A 25614-nucleotide genomic window follows, 5' to 3' on the forward strand; every position below is an offset into this window, starting at 1 on the left:
GGTGTGGCGAAGCAGTGATGTATGGCTTCACGATTTTGTTGTATGGAGAGATCCTCTATTTTATAACATCCTTGCTGAAGTCCGAAGTTCAGGCTGGGGTTTCAGGCTGAAGTCCGTAAATTGTGGAATTTCTAATCATTCTGTTAATCATATCTATACTTAAAAACTCCACGCCCTCCCCCTCAATTCCGAGATTAATAAAGAAGGATTTCTTCTAAATTCGTTTACTGATATAAGGTAAAGAAATACCTGTAAAGACAGGCACATATCCATAGGGAGGAAACGTCGAATAATGGAAATGCAGTGATGAAACTTCATTTGCTGAAGTTAATCCCCCTCTTCGCCTCGAAACCTGAAGACATGCCTGGTACTTTTTTAAAAATTTTACTGGGAAATGATTCCTCGCCTGAGTGCTGAAAGAGGGCATTTTTTCACAGAAAACTGAAAAAAAGGTAAAAGTCTTTGATTTATTGATAGTAGGGATGCGCTCGAGACAACATTTGTGGCTGTCTTGTCTCGAAAATGTGCTGTAAAAGTGATGTTTCGACTCGAAAAATGTATATTTCACTATTGGAAGAGCCATGTCTCGACTCGAATTTTGTCAGGAAAATCCTGTCTCGACTCGACTCGTGCGCATCCCTAAGTGATAGAGATGGACAAAAAATGAGACTCGAATATTTTTGCGAAACAAGAGACGAGACTTTGGCATTTCTCATGTCTCGTCTCGCGTCCATCCCTATTTATAAACTGTTTGGTCCTTTCAATTTCAAAATGTCATTTTGCAGTGATTTTTATGCAATAATTTCATACGCGTTACAGTCATATTTTTCCTCAAACTGAGAACGTGCAGCGAGAGTGCGACCTCTTCGCTATGTGCGCCCTTCATCCATCGCGACTTAGACATCGAGGTAACAACCTCGACTTAAACCTCGACCTCGAATCGTGAGGTATCTACGGTTGCTGCAATATCCTTACAGTTGCTGCAGTCTAATCACTGTCATAGATGTTTTCTTACACTCGATTTATAAATTTAATACAGGGCAATCTACATAATATATTTTCACTTCTTGAAAGGAAGATTGGTATCTAACGCTGCAGAAAATGAATCTTTTAATTAAAACTGGTCTAATTTCTCAGATAATCTCACGAAACCTTCAGTGTAATCCTAAAAACAGTAAATGGGATAGTTGCTACCTGTTAAGTAACAAAGATAACTATTTAACTTTCCCACTAATATCAGTTTTTTTCTCGCATCTGTCTTTTGCGAATAAAGGGAGATGGCCCGGAGAGTTCATTTGTCTCAAGCTAGTGTCCATCATTGTCTGAGGCAGTGCTATCATAAGGCTCATGTACATTATCTTCAACCTCAACACATCGCTGAACGTAAGACCAATAGCCGAAAATGTATGAGTGCTATCCAGCGGGTGACAAGTAGAAGTATGTTGTCATGCTACGTAATCCATATAATTATCTACTAGACAGTAGTCAAATATGTATTATTATTGACACTCTAAGTATGCGAAGAGGCCTACAGACTTTGTTCGTTAATATAGGACAACTTTTCCGAGGACTCGTTGTGGTTTAGATATTTGGGCATAAAGTTACTGCGAAGATAATGATCTATAAGGTTGATGAAAATGTAAAACTGAATACCGTATTGCTTCAGTAAACATTATAACACCATTTCTTGCACAGATATCCCTACGGATAGGATAATCAAAATGTTCACACTCGCATGGATAAGAAATAATGTCAAACAGCTTTGAACATCCATCTGCTTTTGAAACTATATAGAAAAGGAAACATTCATGTTATTCCTTTGCTGACTTCGGATAAAAGTTCTGATGTCGGTTCAATGGATTTTTGTGCTATTGGACTCCTGAAACGACGTCTCAAAAATTCCCGTGTCCGAATTGGAAAGTTTTGAGCTAAGATTGGAGGAGAACACCCTTTTTCTGTCCTCTAGTGCAATATCCTACAATTGAAATTGTTCTGTCGAGCAATTGTTCACAATGCTTGAGGCTCAATGGAGCATTGAGTTGATGATCATATGATATTCCTTGAAGAGAAGGCTACATCGAACTTATAACATCAAATTTTCAAGATTCAATTTCTGATTTGTTTCTGTAGTTCTTCCATTTTTCTTTGATATTTGTAAAGTAAATAAATAATTTGGAATATCTTTTAAAATGTCAGTTGTTGGTGAGTGAAGATCGAATAGTTAAGTTTGGTCAAAATATTATATTGAAGATCAAAGACTATTTTTACATATCTGTAATTATACGTTATTATTAACATAACATCTTTACAACACAGTGAAGAATCACTTAAACATAAAAATATATGGTCAGACTTGTCAGAGAAGTCTATTTACATATCTTACAGCGTTCTTTAGGGCAAGATTTTGGAAGTATTAACAAACATTTCAAATTTGTATTCTTATACAGAACTTCAGTTAAAACGAACATACAAGTGAGTTTCACACTCATATCGACAACAAATATAATACACACGTTTAACTTCTGATTGTAACATTTTTACTAATTTACGTATACCTGGATGTTTTCAGTGAATAAATTATAGATGACAATGTTTTTATTACAAAGAGAGAAATAATTAGACTACTTAGTTATTAAGGTATAAATACTAAATTTCTAGTCTAGATAGTTTAACATACTATATGTTAAAGTATCTGAAATTAACATGTTAGTATGTTAGAACCGAATGAAGAGAAACTCTCCTATTTACCTGCAAATTTTGTTGAATATATTACATAATACCTTGTAAGGAAATCTTGAATTTAATATAAGTGAACAATAAAAAGTCTACAATCTTCATTCTATGTTCTTGTGTGCAGATAACATCAGATATAGAGACTTGAATTAGGCACATTATGGCATACAGATGACGCAATACTAATTTTTTCTTGTTAAACTCATTTCAGTTTCTTATATCACACAAAACTTTGAAATCTTACTTTTTAAAATTATTTTTCCAAAGCAAACTTAATTTGAAACTGAATAAAATTTACACAATACAATTAGAATAGTTCTTGGTCGGTTTAACTTTATTCTATAAAGTAAACTTTTCTTGATACCGATTACTGATTTCAATTGTCAGAATATTCAAAGAATCATCATTCAGAGTGAATTGATTGAGCTTTATACATTATTGAGTAAAATTTCCCGAGAATTTTCTCACTAATTTTCTTACTCTTGAACCTGATTGCGAACTTTCCATTACTCTAGTTCCTGAATTTTCATTAAAACTTCCCGGAATATCTGGCGAATGTTGTTCCGAATATGCATGATTTTTATCATTCCAGACGTCGGTAGTTTCCTTATCTTCTGGGGTTAATTGTATTTCAAGTTCAATTGGCAGTGAATGGAAGTCATTTTCAGGATGATGACAAGAGTTTTTTACTTGATTTTCATAAGAAGCTTGAACTGCATATTGAGGATAGCAGAACGGGTTTGCTTCTAAAGATTTGTTTACTGATCTTGAAATTACTTCCTCAAATGTACCTTCTTTTGAAGTATCGGCGATATCGTAGGATTTTGGTGGTTCTTGTTGGGATATTTCAAGTTGATAACACGATATATAGCGTTCTGCTTTTGGCTTTTCTTCATTGCATTCACGACGATCTTGGAAATCTGCAACTGAATTCCAGGTCCTTGCGTTGTTCGGCAATTCTCTCGTTCGATCTTGATTTATGGTCGAACACGTGTTTTCCTGCTTGTCATCTCTACTGATATTGTAGTTTGTATTCTTCTGTTTGGAAATGTGACTAATTTCTTTCGAAAACGTTTCAGTACTAGAAACGCGATCTGATGAAGTTTGCTGGTAATTAAATATAGAACTATTATATGCTCTTGATTGTTGATTATCTTCAATTTTATTTCCAACACGCTGAAGCGTGAATGGTTTCGGACTTCTGTTGTAGTTGTTGTAAGAATGACGTATAATACTGGATCTTGAAAATGATTTTGACAAATCTTGATCATGATTTGTCTGTTCAATTTTCAGTGGTTTTAGTGAGTGTTTAGCCGTCTGTTGTTCATTTCTGTGAGTCTGAAATTTTGATGAATACGCTATTTGTTCAGAACAATGAGGTTCGGAATTTGAAGTTCGACTGTGAAATGAAGAATTTCTTCTTACTTGATTAGAATGATCTGTAATTTTGTCACCACTTAGAGTGACTCTTCGTTGAGGATTTGCCATATGTCTATCTGACATTGCTGGCATATTACGCTCTCTTTGCACCCCATCATTGTTTCCTCGTAAATTAACATCTATGTATGGAGTAGCTTCGAGAGTAGCTTCCTTTTTGGCTAAAGGAGTCTCCTTATTATCAAACACTCTGCCTTGTTGGTTAGGGTCTTTTATTTCATCAAGTTGGTGATTTGTTGTTACAAATTTGAAAGAATTCCCACGTTTTGGTCTTGTGATAAAAGGTTTCTGAATTTCTGGAGATTTTGGAGATAGTGGAGGAAGCTGAGAAACGCTTGAATCAATTTTCAATTTTGGATTATGTTTTGTCTGTGGATTAATATGTCTATTGGGTTCCATTTCGTGCTCGATAAATTCTTGTTGACTGAGCGCCATCTCGTTTGAATAGTTAGTCGAATCCTCATCTTCTTTGTTGTGTTGAATTGTTTCTTGAATTGAATTCTGAATTCCATCTGGCGGTTTGGTATTATTGCATGGTAGAGGAGGATTTGACACTTCATTGAATTTTTCTGGTTTGATTACTGTCTTCTTTTTCAAAATAGGTGACAATCTGTGTTTTGATAGGGATATCATCTTGTTTTCAAAGGCATTATGATCTTGATTTAAAGATATTGGATTCTGCGGTAAACATGGAGATTTTATGTAATATGGGGAGATATAAGGTTTACTTTCTTCTTGGGTGCTTGATTTCCTCTCTACAGTTGGTTCTTCTGGAAAGAGTTGATTGGAAACAAATAATTGTTGGTTTGAATATGGAGTGGTTTCATTAATACCCTCTTTCGAAAGCTTTACACTGTTGGAAATGCTAGACATCTGTGAAGAACTGTGATGTGTTACATTGGAAACTGATACATTACCAGAAAGCGAAGGGAATGAAAGTTCGATATTTTGACTTGCTTCAGTTGATGACTGCAACTGGTCAGTAAATCTCTGAATTAAGTCACTCATTGGAGTTAACGGCGTTCCAGTTGGACTAGGACTAGCGGAAGCAGATCGAGAAATCCATTTATTTCTCGTATTTTCGAAGTTCAACGTACGTGGAACTGATTGACGGCGGCGGGTATGACATGGATTTGAAGGTGGTAATCCCGTATTTGGTTTGTTGAACTTCGCTCTTGTTTCTTGAAATGTTAATTTGTGTATTCTCTGAGATTCCAAATGTTGCAGTGTATCTTGTGAATCTAAAGATCGTGACCGTGGTCGATATTGTAAAGAAAACGATGCTGTTTCTGGTGCTACATCAATCCGATTTTTGTTTTGTTGCCCTCGCTGCACCCATTCCAGTGATAGTAACGGTGGAGGAAGTGTTGGTTCTCGACCTTCTAAGCGCAAAGAAAAGGGAACAATACTATTATCATAATGGTGAAAATTACGCAAACTAAGTTTCTCGAATTGTGTTACTTTTAGAAAATTAGGAACCTCCTGAGTTTTTGTGTATTTATGCACTTCAGCTCGCAAATAACGACTTAGACACGCCCGCTTTTCTGATTCATTCAGGCACAGCACACTCTTTGAATTATTCTGAAAGTCTTCTGTCCATTGGAAATGGTGTGTGATGATACAACTGTACTGATTTTTTGAGTTGAGAAGAGGACGCAATCTTCGCAGAATTTCAGGAGTTCCATGGCGATCCGCAAGTCCGGCAGTTTCGATCCTGTCGAATGTAGTCAACGAAACAGACCTTAATATTGCATCTAATTGTAGATCTGTTGTAGGAATTACTTTTATTCGAGTAGTTCCTCGTTGTAAAGCTTCTGATGCACTTGAAAATAACCCCATCAGATAGTTTTTATACATCACCGAAAGATCTGTCTCATTTTCAAGACTTTGTCTCTTTATTTCTGCAAAGTCCCAGCTACGAAATGGAAGATATGTGGAGCTTGAAGCTAAAGAAAGTCCCATGGGTAATTGAGGCCAAGAACTGGTTTTGTCTAAACTTACATGCGTAACATTGGGGAAACAGCTTTCCAAGTAGTTGTCACGAAGATCACTAAAATGGACCCAACTATGAACAGATTCTCTGTATTTGTCTGGTAATTTTTGCATATAACTTTCAAGACATTTGACGTAATCAATACTACTAACGCGCGCTTTCCGTGTTAATTCCAATTTTTCACAAGTATCTTGCACTTGTGCAAGCTCAAGCCACGTTTGCCAAACATTAGTGATTTCAGTAATCGTTTCTGGCTGTGACAAAGATAACCATGACGCAGTTCGAGATGTTAACAAATCTCTTGTTTTAGGCTTCAAGAGATATTCCAAAGTTTCACACAGAATTTGAAACACATCTTCATCTAATCGGAAAGAATACATAATTTGAACTACTACTTTGGAAACACTATAGTCACGTTTGATAAAGTTCTGACCATTTAATGGTCTTAATATTGTAAGCAAAAGGATGCTTCTAGCAGTTTCGTAAATTTTGTCTATCACTAAATGAAATTCCATTCTAGTCTTCTGATTTGACACAAGAGTTTTTACGAAATGTCTAATATCTGCATCAAACACTAGAAATCTATATAAAGATGGCACAGAAGAACTATTGTCACTTCTTCCTTCATTACGAGCGAATTGTAACAGATCCAACCCAGGAAGACGTTGTTTAGTCATTGGAGTGGACGTATGTAGTTTATTTGCAAGTTTCTTCACCAAATACGATGATAGTTGACATCGAATTGTATGATTCTTCGCATCTATTTGACTACAGACGTCACTACAGTAGAAGACTGCGTTGCATATTGGGCACGTTGATGTAACTCTTGTCTGGCTTCCACAAGAAGAGCAGATAATTGGTGCAGTCAAAGACAATGGGCAAAAGTCCTAGAAATAAAACAATCAGTTAGAAACGAAACATACAGATTTATAACCACTAAAATGTTACGTTATTTCTCCGGTAATCATATGGTTATAAGATATATATGTAAATAGCGTAAGGTTTTAGTGGGAAATCCCTGGTTCTTCAAAAATAAAAACCTCTGACTCTGTAATATCAAAATTTTGATTTCTAGGATATTGTAAGTTTACTACTGTTAATTTAATATCTTGGTTTCTAGAAGCACCGACATTCAATCAACAAACTATAAGAATAAAATAACTATAATTTTGATCTTCTTAAAGTGTTATGTATATTTTACATACATATATCCTACACTAATATAATAGAATCTCAATTTAGTGCAAGCTGCGAATTACTCCGTTCACTGTAATGTCATGGGATAGGGATCAACTAAGGACCAAAGATGGGCAACGCACAAGAAACACATCCTGTTGAGTTCACGTTTTTTTTCTCACAATATTCATAGTTTATAGAAGATATTAGATGTATAATTTATTTCTATCGAAAAATATACTTTGATACTCATTGTGTGTTTGTTTTATCGTCTCTTGTAGTTATTACCATTATAGAATACCATAACACTGAAAATGCGTGATTAAAAGTGCATCTGTATAGGATTACTATACAGGTATCAATACAGAATCATACTAAAAGGGCAAAATTCAATTGACATCTATACAGGATTGAAATCTCAAAATTCTAATCAAAGACTAGATTGCCTCAATTTCTTCACTTTCTTGGATCAGTGAAGGGAATTTAATACCGAATATTTCTTGCAATGTTAAATATTTTTGCAGTAATCGATTCTCACGAAAGCTTTATTTAAACAATACAATAACAATCCAATCATAAGATAAAATTAAAACTATAAATGGTTAAAAGTCATAATAACAAGTCGCAAAATTTATTTCCTTGTATGCCCATGTTTTTGATTTTTTAAGAATCATAATATGATATAGTAGATTGAAGCATAGTACAAATTACACTATTCAACGCGGAATTACAATTAATAATAACATTTTACAGCATAAAAGCACATAATTACGCATACACAAAATTCTAAAAAAAAATATTACATAGACAAGGAAGAAGATAAATAATACCAAAAGTATTGATAAAAAGATTAATGCAAGAAAATTGATTAATTACTTTATGGCCTCGCATTGATCTTTTCTTAAATTTAGAAGTTAAGCTATTTTAATTGAAAACAAGAATTTAGATATCGGCACTGAAGTCTTGTTTATTTCGGACTTTCTTTCCAATCTATCGTTATATAAAGAGCAATCTATTTAACAATGTACAGAATGAATTATATTTGATACTCGACTTTGATTCTATCCTTCATTTTTGTAGTGGACGATTATATAATAGTAATACAAGTAGTATGCGAGTCACTTCTAAGCCTATGTGTGTCATGTTAAGAGTACGTGAATCACAGTTAGAAAAAGAGAAAAACAATCGACACAATATGCTATTTAACAATGTAGTTTCTTTTTTACATATTCAGTAAATATATAATAATCTGTCCTAGCAGAATTTTAACTATTTATTATTGATAACAAACTACATATAATTTTTAGCACCGTAAAAATGAATTTTTTCTGTTTTCTCGAAAACTATACATAAGAATTCACTCTTAAGTATCTCATCTTTTCAAGTTCGATACGATCTATCGAAAATCGAAAGAACGACTTCGTACTCGCTTAGATCTGATAATGATCCACCATATGCACAAACTTTGGTACTCTAGGTGGCTTCTTTCTTGCGCTAAAGCTAATGATATATTTATTTTATTTATTATTAAAGATTATGCTGTGTACTTAAAAACTTTTGAACATAATGTTTTGTTACTTATTATATCATTATATTGTTATTGGATGTGTGTAATGGATCTGACAATGGTCCACACAAAACATCTACATATAAAATGCATTATGCTTCTTATTTGCGTTGTGTTTTATTTCTTTCGCAATAGAAATACATGAGTTAAACTGTCTGTTACAGCACGTTTGTGTAAGTTATGCGAAGTTGATTTAGTGTCAAAATCATCATTATTATAAATGGATAAACAAAATTATCAATTATTGGAGCGATCGGATCCTGATTGAATTTCTGCAGACGCAATCAGTGACAGCAAATTTGAAAATGATCCAAAAATAAACTTTACTTACTGTTTCTTTCTAGTCTATCATAATTAGTAAGATAAATTAAAATCATCTAGTGTTATGATTAGCAAAATATCGAATGTTGAACTGGGGAACAGATGGTAGATTCATTGTACGGCTATTTCTGGTTCCATAAACTATAGTCCACTTCTCCTTAATTCAGGCATTCCTCATTTACCTCACGATGCTGAGTCAGCACCAAAAAAAGTAATGTCATCAGAAACTGAATCCGAGATTATACCCAGAAAAGAACTCAATTATTTTGCTACATGCAAGAATTTTAAATTTAGCGTATTATGCGTTAAGTTTGTTATCTTACACGTCTTGAAACTTTAAAAAATCTTATACGATAAGAGAAAGACTCACCTCATGGTTATTGTTGTCCTCCCTTTTCTCAAGACAATTGCATAGATCGTCCTCTGGTTGCAGACTGCTTCTCCTATTTCTGCTTCTTCGTGACATATCTATAAAATAAAATTTAAAAAAAAAATATATGGTTGAAATAGAGAATAATTTGATTATATAAACACAGATACAAATAAAATAATTTGAATATGACCACACGTTACTGGTATATTAATAGTCAACGTGTTCTCTGTGTGTGTTATCTTGGGATCGTTTACTACAAAATATAGCTTCTGCAGTTTATCTTTTGGCAGTATAACTACGGATACACGTTTTTTTCTCAGATTTTGTTTTCTAATTTCGATTTCTCTAGTTATGTTTATACTTATGAAATGAATTTTCCAGTATAAAACAATTTGAAGATTGAGACAACAGTATGTTGTAGGCATTTAGAAGATAGTAGAATCAATAGTTTGCACTACCTGTTAATTTATTTTACTTGTTTAAGTTTTGACGCTGCCATGCGCAACCGTTAAGCAATTCGCGGTTTTCGTTAAGTACCTTCAGAAAAGTCCGTTGACTTCCAGACATATTATTTCCTGTTTATAGAAACACACTTTGGGCTTAGATGCAATATCTTCCACGACATGTTAATAGTGTGGAAGATGCTGTAAGGATGTGTTCATGGCTATTACCCGCACCTTTTCTTTCAGAAAAAGATACGGTTGCTTAAATTAAGTTGAATCAACTAAGAGATGCAGTGGCGTAGCCAGATAGTTTTAGAGGGGAATTAAAACATGTTTGAAACCCTCCAATGGATAGTAAGATGATATTTGTTAAACTAAATGGTATAATTATAGAATGGGTGTTTTTACCAAAGCTTAATTTCTTGTGATTCTACCGAAGAAATGTATAGATATTGATTGCTTTTATAGATATTGGAAAAGTATTTATCATTGTAGATTATAGATAATTTGAAGGTTTGATACCAGGACAGAAAAAAATGGTATACTAACTGCACAAAGAGTAGTTATAAACAAAAAGAAGTGAAAAAGACAAATACGTGAGACAAAGGTGTGAGGTTTCATTACTGTTGTTAAGTATTTACTAGTGTTGCTCACGAGACGAGAAGTACTTTGTAAAATTCGAAACGAGACAAGAATCATGGCAATTTCTAGTCTCATTTTCGACACGAGAACTAAGACGAGACGAGAAATTTCTAACTAATAATACTATTGCATACAAGTCTTAGATCTCAAACAATAGCTTAGTGTTATATTTTACCAGTGTTGGGAAGTAACGTAACGCAAGTAACGCCTTACTTGTAACGCGTTACTTTTTAAGTAACGTTTCCTACTAACGCGTTACATTTTTTCCAAAGTAACTGTAACGGTAACGCGTTACTAATTTTTAAGTAACGTACCTAGTTTGCGTTACTTTTTTCGCGTTACATTTCGGATGAGTAACTACAATATATGTATTTTTTTCGGAAACAAATGTTTCTTTCCTGTAAGTGAATTTCTCAGAATGAAAAAATCGAGCATGAACTATGTATGTCAGTGACCGACAGCCACAGACACACAGAGAAATAGATACGTTCGTAGTGCCACTTACTGTTTTTTGAAGATGAGGACAGCCTTAGGAAAATCACGTGTACTGATTGCAAGCACCTGGAAGATTTTGCCGTAGATTTTGACAGCTCCAAATCGATACATTCAGTGAGTGAACTAGGAGTGCAATGATACCGGTAGTTTATTTTACTTTGATTGGTGTTGTTTTTATAAAGATGGAGAACGAAAATATTTTGCCGTTCGAACATTTGAAAGAATACTTTTTTCTTAAGAACTGAGGATGATGGTGGACAAAATTTAAAAGTAAAGTGTCTGAAGTGCCCCGGCGGAAAATATTTATCAACAACTAGGGTGCCATAATTAACTATTTACAGTAAGGGGTTAATATGAATAAACTGTGTTCTGATGAGCAGGCCTACTTTATTACTAGAAAATAGTTTGCTGATGGTATGTAATATTGGAGCTCTTTCAGATCAGTTTCCTTATCCTAGAGTCCCGTTGATTATAGGATAGTGTAATGTTTCTCTATATTCTGTATTTTTAATTTTACATAACAACATTGTTATTATTATATAATTAGTTTAGCAGAATAATAATAAGCAACCATTTTTTCTAACGCATAGGGATAAGCACGAATCAAGCTAAAACTCGACTCGACTCAAATTCAAGTCGAGATTCGATCAAGTCAAGTGTAATATCATCGAGTCGAGTTCCGAGCCGATTCACTTTTTCGCGCAGAGTTTCGAGTCCAGTCGAGTTTGATAAATGGCTTGTTCGTTTTAGGTCGTCTTGAAATCATGGCCTGATTACACTGGAAAACGAAAACCATGAGAAATGTAAGCTAAACAGTAATATGGAATACTTTTAGTATTGCTCACGAGAGGAGACACTGCTCGCATCTCGTCTCGTCTCGATAGCGAGACCACAAGAGATTTTTTATAACAAGTTCAGCTCGGCTCGGCTCAACTGAGAAGATGGCTCGAACTGGCTCACTTGGGGTGAACCATCGGCTCGAGCTGGCTTGGTAGGGATTACCCATTTGCTCGGTTCGGCTCAACTGAGCCGAGGGCTCTAGCCGAGTCGGTTGGATGAGCTGTTGGTTCGGCTCACTTCTCGGTTCGGGTCGATAGTGAATGAGCTGTGAGCCGAGTTGCTCAAGTCGTTGACAATTCTAAACAAAGACCGAGCAGTTTTGGAGATATTTGGTCAATACCCTATAACTTTTAACAGTGTTTGGCTCAAGCCCGAATACTCAACCTAGACCCTCAACCCAAATTCAGAAGCTCGTGAACAATGTCCTTGACTCCTAGACTTCACGACTACCGAGGTTGGCAATCAACTAGTTTTTTAGTATTCAAATGCAAACCGCCTATCTTTCATGTTTATACACAGTGTTGTTATAATAATAATAATAATAATAATAATAATAATAATAATAATAATAATAATAATAATAATAATAATAATAATAATAATAATAATAATACAGTGGTGCCCACCCCCCCTTATGTCTATGACGCACCCCCCAATTGTCTATCCGTAGGTGTTCTTCCATGAAAAAAATCTTCTTTTCGATTAATTTTACCCCCCTCATCAAACATATTTATATAGATTTTAACCCCCCCAAATATTTCAATGACGCAGTTTGCGTCATAGCCCCCCCTTGTGGGCACCCCTGAATAATAATAATAATAGCGGTAGTAATAGTAGTACGGAAAATTGAAGTTATAATTTTTTCACATTTTTAAAGTTTCGGACTTTAAAGTAACGCGTTAGTAACGCTTTACTTTCGAAGTAAAGTAACAATTACTTTTGGGGGGCAAGTAAGGCGTTACTAACGCGTTACATTTTAAGAGATAGTAAAGTAACTTATAACGCGTTACATTTTTACAAGTAACTTATCCAACACTGCATTTTACACTAAAAAAGCTATAAATTGATTTAGGAATATAACGAAGAGCATTTATCAACGTTTAAAAATACACAAGCTATTATTACACAATATACTAAATAATAAATACGGTTCAAATGTTATATCATACTCTTCGTTCACTGAAAAAAAGGACTTGGTCAGGAATACCAAATTTGTTAGGTCAAGGCATTTGGTCACTTTATTTGGTTTGTTTAACCAAAATTTGGTCATTTACACCAAACTAGTTTGGTAATGAACAATATATTTTTTGGTTGTTGGAACATTTGGTTGATTAATTTTGTTATGCGAACCAATCTTAAGTGGTTTGGTAAAGATTTGGGTTTCCTGTTCAAAATGATTAGTTACAAGGTCATGTGTATCCATTTGATTTCTGGTAAACATGACGAGTATGAAAGTGTGGATCGCGTTATGAGAGTATGAGTGAAAGTATAGTGTTTCTACCGGGAAAAAATACTACGTTTAACAAACAATCACAAGTTTATACCGCTTGAAATTCAAAGGAGGTGTATCAAACAGATTTTTGTCTGCACTATCCAACTTTCAACAATAAAGTCCCAATGATGTAAAGTGACAAGTAGGCAGCAACACAATGGATCTCTGCGTGAGCAACACATTAAGAAGTTCGAACTTACTGCTGCTAGTCGACATGTTTCGAGGTAAGCTTACTTTTTCGTATATATTACTTTACTGTTAATTAATGTGTATTGTCTATTTTATTGGCTGTAAATTCAGCATAACAAATGCTCCTTGGGTAAACTTTACAATACACTCTCCAGCTGCGCATCGATATATAGAACCAGTTTAAAAGGGTGTAGAAGAGTAGAGTAGGGTACAGCAGAGTAAAATAGGGATAAGTAGGGTAGAAGTAGGAACGGGTTAGCTTAAGGCCAGGCAAGTTTTAACTCATTTTCATAGAATTAATAAAGTGTAATTTCTATTTTTATTTTCAGTTTAGTACCTGTACCAACAGTATTTGGTAGTTGCTACCAAATGTTTTGGCCAAATTTACTAATGCGGGTTTAGTATTTACAACCAAATTATTTCATTCCAAGAACCAAACCTGGATAATTTTAACCAAATTTTTGGTATTCCCAACCAAATTCTACTTATTCGATCATTATTTGGTCAAAATTACCAAATACATATTTGGTAATGGTAACCAAATACTAGGTTCCTGCAACCAAAAAATTGAACTAATTGATTTCATGCTAGTGACCAAACGTTTGGTTGGCGCTATATTGACCAAACGATTTGGTTACCAGCACCTATATTTTGATTGATCAATCTTACCAAACCTTTCTTTTTTTCAGTACGGGCCTATCATGAAGGATTCTGATAGCTTCTAGATACCATTAAGCAAAAAAAAAAAAAAAAAAAAAAGTTAAATTTTGAATGTAAGTTTACAAAGCGAGACGAGACGAGAATAGCTTTCCGCGAATCGAGACGAGACAACAACATTACTGTTTACATGTATGGCATGAGAGAAGCAATGAAATACTTCTTCGCTTTAATAAAAAAAAACATTTAAAAAGTACCAAGATAAACGGAAAATCATTAAGTAAAATCAAATTTACATGGTATCATATTGGTAGCAGGAGCACAAGATGAATTTCGATAGGAACTAAAATGAGAACCAAATTAAATATATAATTTGAAAATAAACAAGAAGAGAATCCTCAAGCACACATAGAGAGAACAAGGAACTTTCTTGACAGCAAGAAAAATGAATAAACTAAGCCATTTAAATATTTGGGTAGCACGTAAAAGAAGCAGAAAAAATATTAAAAATTAACTAACTCTATGCTCTATGGAACCCGGAGGTTCAATGCCGCGTTCACAAAAGCTCTCCACTGACTTCTATCTTTAGCTAACTGCATCCAGTTTCTACTTTGTATTCCAATCTCTGCGAGATCCATCTTAATATTGTCCTCCCATCTCCGCCTAGGTCTTCCTAATGGTCGTTTTCCGATTGGTCTTCCAGTCAAGACTTTGAAAGCGTTTCTACTTTTTTTCCATTCTAGCTACATAACCTGCCCACCTAAGCCTCTTAGATATGGCGACCCTAACAATGTTGGGTAAACCGTATTAATTATGTAGTTCCTCCTTACGAAGTTTCCGCCATTAACATTCCCGTTCCTCTTGGGTCCGAATATTCGTTTCAGGATCTTTTTCTCAAATACTTTCAGTCTATGTTTTCCCCTCAGAGTAAGCGACCATGTTTCGCAACCATACAAACAACAGGCATGATTATAGTTTTGTATATTTTAAGCCTGAAATTCCTAGACAGAATTCGCGACGACAAGATATTTTGAACGGAATAGTAACACGAATTCATTGCTTTTAGTTGACATTTAATTTCTTCGTGAATATGATTTTCGTCTGTTAATATTGATCCTAGATATTTGAAAGTATCCACTTTATCAAAAGTATTATTTAATATTTTAACGCATTCATAATTTGCTGTATTACAGTCCCGACGCACTTCCATGTATTTAGTTTTCTCTGCATTTACTTCTAAACCCACGTCCCTGCAAGCGTTTAATAAGATCTCTGTATTTCTTTCTATTGTTCTCCTTTCACCCCTATTAAATTTACATCATCAGCATATGCCATAACCTGGTGAATACCGTTCAACTCTAGGCCCTGGTTGCTATCTTTGATTTTCCTTATAGTGTATTCCAGAAGAAAAAATATTAATATAAGTAAAAGCATTAGTAGTATAAAGAAAGTATCTATTAAGATATTGTGGCTTCTTAAACTTTGATTTAAAAACATGGACACTTTGAATACCAGGAAAAAAATAGGGCATGTGATATCGTGTTGAAGTAGAATGTTGTAACTATCAAGGACAGATAAAAGGAATAAACAAGGAGTAGTGTGTCGGTGTACACTACATAAGGAAGTTTAGTTTGTCACAGTGTACACCAAACGAAAATCGAATTCCGAATTTTTGCATTTCCCCCTCACCCTCCGTTCCCCACTCAAAAACCTTAGTAAGCTTAATAAAACTTTAAAAATAGAAACAAAAAATATATTTAAGTCTTTAAGATCTGTCAAGTAGAGAGTCATTTAATTTTGATTTTAGCGTTGTATTCCACGGGCAAATTAGTACTTTACGTCCTGAGTATTATACAAATCCGCTAATCTCAACAGTACTGCAGTTAATCTATCAAGCAAGGATGATATTCATAGTTACTCTCACAGGAATACATGAGGAATCAATTTTTGATCTTAGGATCAACTGGCTGCATCTCCTCCATTAACTAACTCTATTCCTGACTTTCGACACTCCACATCCTGGCAAAATGGATGTTGATCCATTAAGTAGTTCTTTAGATTTCATGTCTTTTGAACGAATACACAAACAGATAGAGCAAATATATAAAGGAGTTTTTGGTAAACCGAACTCTTTTTTAAGAAAAAGAGTATTAAAAGAAGCCAACGAAAGCTCACATATTTTGTCCATACAACACACAAAAGAAGAAATAGCATGATTGGTTATTTAATCACCATTTAAAGTATACAAGTGGTCAAATAAAATCAGACATGCAAGATCAAGCACCAACAATTTGGACGAAATCAGGAAAGTATGAGTATACCAATAAGGAAATCAACTAGTTCACACATACATAAATCGTAATTCTTTCATATTCGCAGCAACCTTTGGAAGGAAGACAAAGGCTAACATAATGAAGTAGTAACTTGTGAAACACTTGAACTTATAAAAGTAATGAAATCCAAGGTTAAAAATAACGATAAAATATTTGCAATATACTGTTCAAGCAACACACAACTAGAAAGTTATTTGTGGCATACCTTTCAGGCTATTCCTCGTTAAAATTAGCTTATATATAGTAGTTGTATTACTAAAAACAGCTACATCTTAAGTGCTCATATTTGTTCACAAAGTTTTCCCTCATGTCGTAAGCACTATCATCTTGGAATTATACGTATAAAGTCCATCATTAACATCGTAACAACAAGGTTTTGCACACCATAGACACTATTCACAGAATCCTCAATGTATCCACAGACATTGCGCGTGCTGAATTTGTGATAGAAGCTGTTTGTTATTGAAATGCTAATGCTTCCTTCCGCAATCATTTAGGAAGAAAACTGATATAGTACACATGCTTATTTATTTAGTTAGCTTAACGTCCCTCGATTATAAACCGAGGTTACGGGAGACGGTGACGATGATAATAAATGAAATGGCAGAACGAAGAAAGTGGGTGGAAATGGGAGAGCCACGAGAAAACTCAGCACATGGTACATGTTGTATTTCAGAAACGCCGCACGTAAGAAATTTTTAAGCATGTACTGAGAAAGGTCATGACGCGCCCCAATTTTAAAATCTCCAACTTTTATTTATGCTTCCTCATTAAGCATTCACTGTAAACGTTGAATAATTTTTGTGACACACATCTTCGTTTGATTCCTCTTTCAGTCTCCACATGTTGGTTTCTCCTTGTTTCAAAGGCAATTTCACTCTTTCTCCTGGCTAATTTGACTATGCAAACGAAACTTTATATGTATTAAAATTCATTATGATGTAAGTTTAATAATTATCGCAGATAATAAGTGTTACAGGATTAGAGAGACCGTTCCGTCAATTTGTGAGATCTGGGACGAAAGAAAATTGCGAGGTCAATAATATATATAGATGGCAATTCAATATCCAACATGAATAAATTATTTTGTGCCAATTTCGACTTTTTCACTTCAATGGTAGTAATCAGTAAATTATTGTAGGGGATGGCTCGGACAGAAATTATATCCGGGTCATAACACATGGGTTACTAATTAGTATCTTTGTAGTACTACTTTTGTCCCCTGAGCTCGCTCGTGGCTAAGCGGTTAGCGTATGCGCCTTTGGCATGGGAGACCCGGCTTCGATTCCCGGCGGGAGTTCATATGGTTCGGATTCCACGTTAATCAGTAGGTTCTGTTTCATATAGCCTTGCTACTAAAAGGAGCGTTAAACTCAAAATCAACTGAACTCAACTACTTTTATCCCCAGTGTATTGAAAGTCCCCCTAGTAATATCCCATTATGAGTGTACTTTACAACCTTAATAAAATACAGTTTTGAATATGCCTTACAAATTTATAGTTCTTCATCTCTAAATAGTTAGAATCCTATCATGAGCCCTATTGTTCCTTTTCCTGAAGGATCTGCTCTTTTCTCTAAAGCGTTGCGCCTCTCGAGTGCGAGTCGTGGGCGACTGCCGTATTAACTCCATCTACTGGGCGGCACTGCAAATTAGTAAGCCCTGCATACAATCCAAATAATATATTTTTTTAAAAAAAATAGCTATGATTGTATAAAATGATTTAGGATTTAGATTGCTGGGCTTTCGGCATCTATGGCCATTTAGCCCGTCACGTTTGAGGGATGACGTCCCTCGGCGAGCACACTATGCGGGGAAGTAGAAGGAAGAAAGGATTGAGGAAGGAAGGAAGCGGCATGGGATCTATAAGTTAGGTACCATCCCGGCATTTGCCTAGTGTGAATGAGGAAAACCGCATTCAGGTTGGTTGGATGGGTGGTTTTACACGTTTTCGACCGAGTGTCCCCACCGGGAATCGAACCCGGGACCGCTCGCAGCGAGTGTAGAAAATGAGAATTATGTAGACATTTAGGCAACAGTTTTCTCCAAGTAATGAATTACAGGGAATATTGTATGTATGTAAACATAGCTATAGATAACACGAACAACCTATTTGCTTCAAGTAAATTTGATATACATTTATCGATTGATAACAACACAGCAACTGTGTGTTTCTACCTTACAGGCCTAATTAGACTGAAGGTCACTGTTACATAAGCAACGGTTAAACAGATTGTTTGATAATGTCGAACAAGATGATAAGATTAAACAGCTTAATAAACGATTTAGATTGTCTAACAATCAAAAAGATCATGCCCATATTTTTCTTTCACTTTCTTGTCAAGGGCCAACTTATCTTTTACATTACAGGAGAAATTTGCAATATTCTCTGCTCATGTTAGGGCCTATATGCGTTCTCTCATATTTGGGTAAAACAGGCATCCGTTTGAGACAAAATGAAAACAAACAGAAAGGGAGAAATTTAGGATGTTTATTAGGTATTCTCTTTCGATTGAGAAAACAATAATAGATATATTTGTAGATGGGATAAGTAGTTGTAGCGAGAAATGCTTCAAAATATGGTGCTATCCACACGTGAATATTAATTATTGTGAGGAACATACTCTAGTCTGGTTTAGGAGGAATGTAAAACAATTGTCAATGAACATCTTTTAATAGTATAACTATCGAGCATAAGATTACCATATAACAGACTTTTAAAAAGACAAAATTTTTCGACTTCAAAATATATTTATTTATCGACAAATCTCCTAATGATATAGTGGCAAAATACTTATAATTTATACAATTAAACTTTTACATCGATTACAGATATACAGGGTTTGGCAAAAATAATAATAATAATAATAATCAACAAATTCAGTTTAACGTCCCATTCACGGTTTTCAAAGTGAAATTGTGACCAGACTGATTATTTCACATACGATCTTTTATTTCCTAATTGAACTATAACTCACAGCATTTTGCGACATTTTATACCGCACATACCTTTTAAAAATTACATTTTTACATTAAAAGAAAAATAGTTCCACATCTGAGAAACGTATTCATGACTAGCATTACTGAAAGCTTTGTTTTTTTCTTTTTCTTTATTTCTTTCTTGCTTTTTTAGATGTTCTGTGCAGACGTGATTGTTATGTTTGTTATTGTACAGTACAGTACATTTTGCATCAAATTAAACGCTACAGAAAGTTTAAATCCAATTAAAAAGCTCTTGCGCCGTGTGCTTATGCATTCGGAAGCACACGTCTCGATCGAGTAGTTGCTCCTCGTACGATATTTAATCCACCTACTTCTCCAAGTTCTCTTCTCGTCTAAAGCAGTCTGTGACGTAATATACTCTTTCTATTCAGATGGAAAAAACAGGAACCATTTTACCAGCTTGATGGCTCTACAACCGTCTTTTTCATTCTTTGTTCTGAAATGCCTTTTTAGAGCCTGAATTAAAAAAAAAAATCTCACAAAATGTTCCAATAGCTTCATAATCGCTTTTATTTGTATTCTTTCCCTTCTTCAAAGACAGCATATCACACCAAGCTAGGAAGATGCTCCTTGTGAAATCTATGGAAACTGTCAATCACGGCAATAGGTTTTGTGCTTCCCAAAGTCTGTACTACGGTTGCAGAATTCTAAAAACTACTGACAGAAATGAGTATTATTCAAAGATTAATTTCATAATCAATGATTAATTGCAATCAAATGTTCTAGGGGCGTCATTTGGACAGGACAGGAGGATGTAATTCCTCTCTTGAGTGTGATAAACAGATATTGTTTGATCACATGTATAGTAAAACACTGATATAAAAAGTGAAACTCTCATGTCGGCGGAGAACTCCCCGCCCCGAACAAAATCTAAAATGACGCTACTTTTAGTAACAAACCTATAGAGTTATGATAGCACATTGCTAGAACACTCACATTTGCTTTCAAGTGTCGAAGATTTGATCCCAAACCATGTGCGTTCATAGTGGACGAAATTGAGAGAGAGAGAGAGATTCAAAGTGGAGACAGAGGGGGATGATTTACATAACCCTTTGGGGATCCTATGGTACAATTTGTACCATATGCACTTTTCATGGTACATTGCGTTATTTCTCTTCTATTTAAGCTTTTTCGTCCGGTTTTTTTTTTGTTTTGTTTTCTAAGTCCAGAGGCCTTGCAGAAGACATTACGTATGGTTTCAGACCGTCCTGCGTCCAGACATAGGAGGTGATGACGTCAAAGATCAAAAATTTCTTTTCTCATTTTCTAAGCGTATGTTCAATATTTTTTGGCGGGCTTATTTTTCTACGTAGAAGATTGAAATTTTGCACAAACATTCAGTCCAGCGAGTAGTATTTACCAGATTTTTTTGTTCCGATGTCAGTGTTAAAACAGGGGGGGGGGGTAACCAGAGGGGCAAAGGGGTAAAAAAAGATATTTTTACCCCCAAAATCCCGTTTTTCGTCATTTTCCCGCCTTACATACATGATGGGGACACGTGAGTCATACCATCTGAAAGGCAGTTCCATTCTGAAGAGAATGACGGTCGAATTATTATTCTAGGGTAATTAGGGACGTCTCAGGGATTTTTTGAAAAATATACTTCTATATAGGGAAAAATGGGACATGGTGGGTATATTTTTTTTGGCGGGCTTACTTTTGCAACTAGAAGATTGAAATTGTGCACAAACATTCAGCCTACCTAGTAGTACTTATCAGATTTTTTCAGATCTCTGCGTTAAAACAGGGGGGGGGGTCCAGAGGGGGAAAAACTGAAAAAAGGGATTCTTAGACCCAAAAAATCCCGTTTTTCAGGATTTTCCCGCCTCACATACATGATGGAGGCAGTCCCATTCTGAAGAGAATGACGGTCGAATTATTATTCTAGGGTAATTAGGGACGTCTCAGTGAATTTTTTCAAAATATACTTCTGTATAGGGTAACATGGGGAAGTTTTTGAATTTTTTTCTGGCGGGCTTATTTTTGCACCTAGAAGATTGAAATTGTGCACAAACATTCAGTCCACCGAGTAGTATTTAACAGATTTTCTTTCAGATTTCTGCGTTAAAACAGGGGCTAAAAGTTGAAAAAAGGGAAATTTAGACCAAAAAAATCCCTTTTTTCTGCAATTTCCCGCCTTAGATACATGATGGAGACATGTGAATGGTACCGCCTGAAAGGCAGTTCTATTCAGAAGAGAATATGGGCGACACATGACCCTAGGGTAATTAGGGATGTCTCAGGAATTTTTCCCCTGAGATCATAGTGTTTTGTGGTAATTTAGGGCATGGTGGGAAATTTTGATAAAATTTCTCCCTCCCTTACTATTCAAGATAGAAACTTGAAATTTGGCACACACATTCAGTATACCAAGTACTATTTCTCAGATTTTTTTAGATGGCTATGTTGACATAGGGGGGGCAGGGGGGCCAAAGTTCGAGAAAAAAAATTCCCTCCGAAACTTTCACTTTGACATTTTTTCCCGCTTCTGGTATATGGTATGAGCATGCAAGTGGTACCATTTGAAAACCAGCTCTATTCTGAAGAGAATGAGGTATGAACCATGATCCTAGGATAAATAGTGACGATACAGTAGTTGCTTGACTGAAAGTCTAAAAAATAGCCCAAAAAGCCAGGATCCGGAAAGGAGATTCAAAGTGGAGACAGAGGGGGATGATTTACATAAACATTTTTAGAATTGGAGAAAAAATGATCGTACAGCATCCATATTATGACAACATTTGGGATTGTGTGAAACAAAAGAACGAAAGTTTCCAAACTGCGAGAATCATATCAGGCAGTTTTAAGGTGGAGAACTCTTTTTAGAGTATCAGATGATTGTGAAGGAAGGGAAAGATCTTAAGATCTGGGGAATTAAGAATTTTAAAAAATCTTCAGTTTCCGACAGGTTTCGAACTGGAAACCTCTCAACTATCGAACCATGACTTTATCCATTCAACCTCGGAGAACTGTACGCAGTCGTTCATATACTTTTCCTTTAGCTACGTTGAGAAACTAATAGAATGGAATATTCCGGAAGTTGTGTCGGTGGGTACGCCGTTGACATTGAACGCAGACCTCTTGTAGTTCAGTTACAGGATGCATAATGAACTTCTGCTTATTCAGGAACACTTTTTAAGGCAGTAAAAGTTTGTTACTATTGTGTTAATTGAGTTATATTTGATAGAACCGTCCGATAAAGTAGTGCCAAACATTCAGACTAGTGTTGTAAAATTTCCGGAAATTTTGAACCTGCTGCTAAAAAACAGTTTTTTTTCGGTTTCTTTCCGGAAAAAATGGAAAAATTGGGAAAATAACAAAAATCTTTTTATCAGGTTAGTTTTACTAGTAATGGGACCTTTTTTTTCGAACGGGTGAAAAATGTAAGTTGAGAAATTTCAATATAGCGAATATCTTTTTTAAAAAAGAAGTATTCGAAAATAAAATTTTAATTATTCTTGAAAATTAAAAGTCTGCACGCATTTCCTTTATGTGTCTTTTAGTCGTTTACATCTGGATGTGCATTAATTACAGAACTTTTACAATTGTATACACATCTACCATCATGAAGCGTTTCTGTTTTGCAACAAATATAGCTCTTGAATGAAACAGAGTCCTTAATGTGCTCTTTGATCTGGTGAAATTTTGTTAATTTTAACCAAATTATTTCTTAAAAGAAAGAGCAGTAGGTAAATTTCACTATTACTCATGCGCTTAGACGTATAATTACTATCATTTAATATTCCAATGGAGAATTTACTATAAACTTTTTGTACAAAATTTTGTAAGTAAACAAAACCTGTTTTCTAGTGCGACAAATTATCTATGAAAGTGAATATGTTTGTAATTTAAAAACTCTTGAACCATCAGACTGATCTCAATAAAAATTTTCAATATAGATGAACTTAGGGCCTGGGATGGATTTTAGCATTTCACTTTGAAGGTGCAACTTGGAGGAAGGAAGTGCGGATATATATATTGAAAATTACCGATCTTGGTGTCGAACCCATAGTTTTCGGGGTTGCTGAGATGAACAGTGATATTTCCGATGAAGCTTAAATTCAAATTCAGCTCTGCAACTAGAGGAAAGGTGAAGGGGAGGTATATAAAAAATATGGAAAATAGCCGATATCAGTATTGAATCCATGGTTTTCTTGGTCGCTGAGGTGAACAATGGAGCTTTCGATGCCGGGGTTTAAATCCAAATGTATCCCCGCAAATTGGGGGAGAGAGAGGTAGACTATATAAAAATGATGCAAAATGATCGATATTAGTGTGAATCTACAGTTTTCAGGACCTCTGAGATGAACAGTGACATTTCCGATGCAGTTTAAATATAAATTCAACGCCAAAACTTTAGGAAGGGGGAAGGGGATGATATATATAAAAATGATCGAAAATGACTGATACTTGTGTCGAATCCATAGTTTTCAGGGTCGCTGAGATGAGCAGTAAATCTTCTAATGCAGTTTAAATCCAAATTCAGCGCCGTGACCTGGGGGTGGGGGAGAGGGGAGTTATATATACAAATGATTGAAAATGACCGATATTACTGTTGAATCCATAGTTTTTGAGGTTGCTTTAATGAACAGTAACACTTTCGATGCCATTTAAATCCAAATTCAGGCCCGCAACTTGGGTAGGAAGAGATATATATAAATAATCGAAAATGACCGATATTAATGTCGAATCTATAGTTTTTGGGGTCGCTGAAATGAATAGTAACACTTCTGATGCCGTTTAAATCAAAATTCATCCTCGTAACTTGGGGACGGGGAGAGGTGCCCGATATTAGTGTCGAATCCATGGTTTTGGGGGTTCTGAGATGAACATTAACACTTCCGAAGCTGTTTAAATCCAAATTCAGCCCCAGTAAAGGGAGAGGGTGACATGTAAAAGTAATTGAAAATGACTTATACTAGTGTCGAATTCATAGTTTTAGGGGTCCCTAAGTTCGTTGGTGACAGTTTTGGTGCCCCTTATACCCAAAATGACACGTATTACCCCGTGCGAGGAACGAGTATTCTGCTAGTCTTTAAAATAACGAACGGAAGTTACACATGTTAAATTTATTAATATATTTGTCGCTGCTCAAATTTACGCACTTGTACGGCGTATGTGTGTATATGTAAATAAAATCATCTCTCTTTTTGAGTTGTTCGAAAAATATACAAATAATAAACAGGGTTTTTGTCAGAAATCAGAAAACTAAAAAGTAAAATTAAAAGTTGTTGCTTTAAATATTTTTCCTGCTAGCGAAGTACATTGTATACATTCTGCAGATACGTTACAGCAAATAAGAGTAGCATCAGGCGAAGAAATATTTTTTAAATTATATTTTCCAGGTTTTGCCAATATTTCCGAACAAAAGATATTTTGTAATGGTTTCAAAATTTCCGGAAATTTTATACAGCACAAGGAAGATACGTATCTCCATAAAATATATATTTGATTTTAACTTACTGGTTATAACTAAAATGATTCTGGCCCTGTTATTTTAACACTTCCCTGTCGTAAAACGGTAACTTTATAATATTACTTAAGATAATTTAAATACGTCTATATTAATTAATCTAACTAGGATTATATTTTAGTATCTTTTGTAGCCATAACTCCATTCTACCATGGTGCTTACTATAAGGAGTGGTGCAAATATATTTGTTGCCACAAAATGTCCTATTCTAACACAAGAAATATAACTACTCACTGATCTTAACTGTAAACTAGTAAATATAAAATAGTTTTCATTTTAAAAGCATAATGTAGTAAAATATTCGAAAATTTAAATTTTTCCCAATTTTCCCGTTTTTTTTTTCAAGCTTGAAAAAAAAACGGTATAAAACTGTTTTTTTTTTACCAAAAATTTCCGGTTTTTTTCCCCCAGGCCTTTATAACACTAATTCAGACATTAATCAATTTAG

At 34.9% G+C, this 25614-nt stretch overlaps 2 protein-coding genes across 2 annotated transcripts in view; one reads left to right on the forward strand and one right to left on the reverse strand.

Moving 5' to 3' along the window:
• Nucleotides 1-2231: 2231 nt before the first annotated feature.
• LOC145668380 (uncharacterized) overlaps nucleotides 2232-25614 on the reverse strand; it is a 51973-nt gene continuing 28590 nt past the window's right edge. Inside the window, exons 2-3 of the mRNA XM_081736168.1 lie at nucleotides 9598-9695; nucleotides 2232-7050 (exon numbers count right to left, since the gene is read on the reverse strand). Of these exons, the coding sequence (XP_081592294.1) occupies nucleotides 3169-7050; nucleotides 9598-9693 (3978 nt within the window). The 5' untranslated portion in view covers nucleotides 9694-9695 and the 3' untranslated portion in view covers nucleotides 2232-3168. The remainder of the gene's footprint in view (nucleotides 7051-9597; nucleotides 9696-25614) is intronic.
• Nucleotides 13591-25614, forward strand: part of Exd2 (Exonuclease 3'-5' domain-containing 2) — a 95878-nt gene continuing 83854 nt past the window's right edge. Inside the window, exon 1 of the mRNA XM_081736170.1 lies at nucleotides 13591-13736. The gene's annotated coding sequence lies outside the window, so the exon portion shown is untranslated. The remainder of the gene's footprint in view (nucleotides 13737-25614) is intronic.

The sequence above is a fragment of the Thermobia domestica genome, chromosome 13 (assembly GCF_964235325.1).
Source record: "Thermobia domestica chromosome 13, izTheDome1.hap1.1, whole genome shotgun sequence".
Classification (NCBI taxonomy): domain Eukaryota; kingdom Metazoa; phylum Arthropoda; class Insecta; order Zygentoma; family Lepismatidae; genus Thermobia; species Thermobia domestica.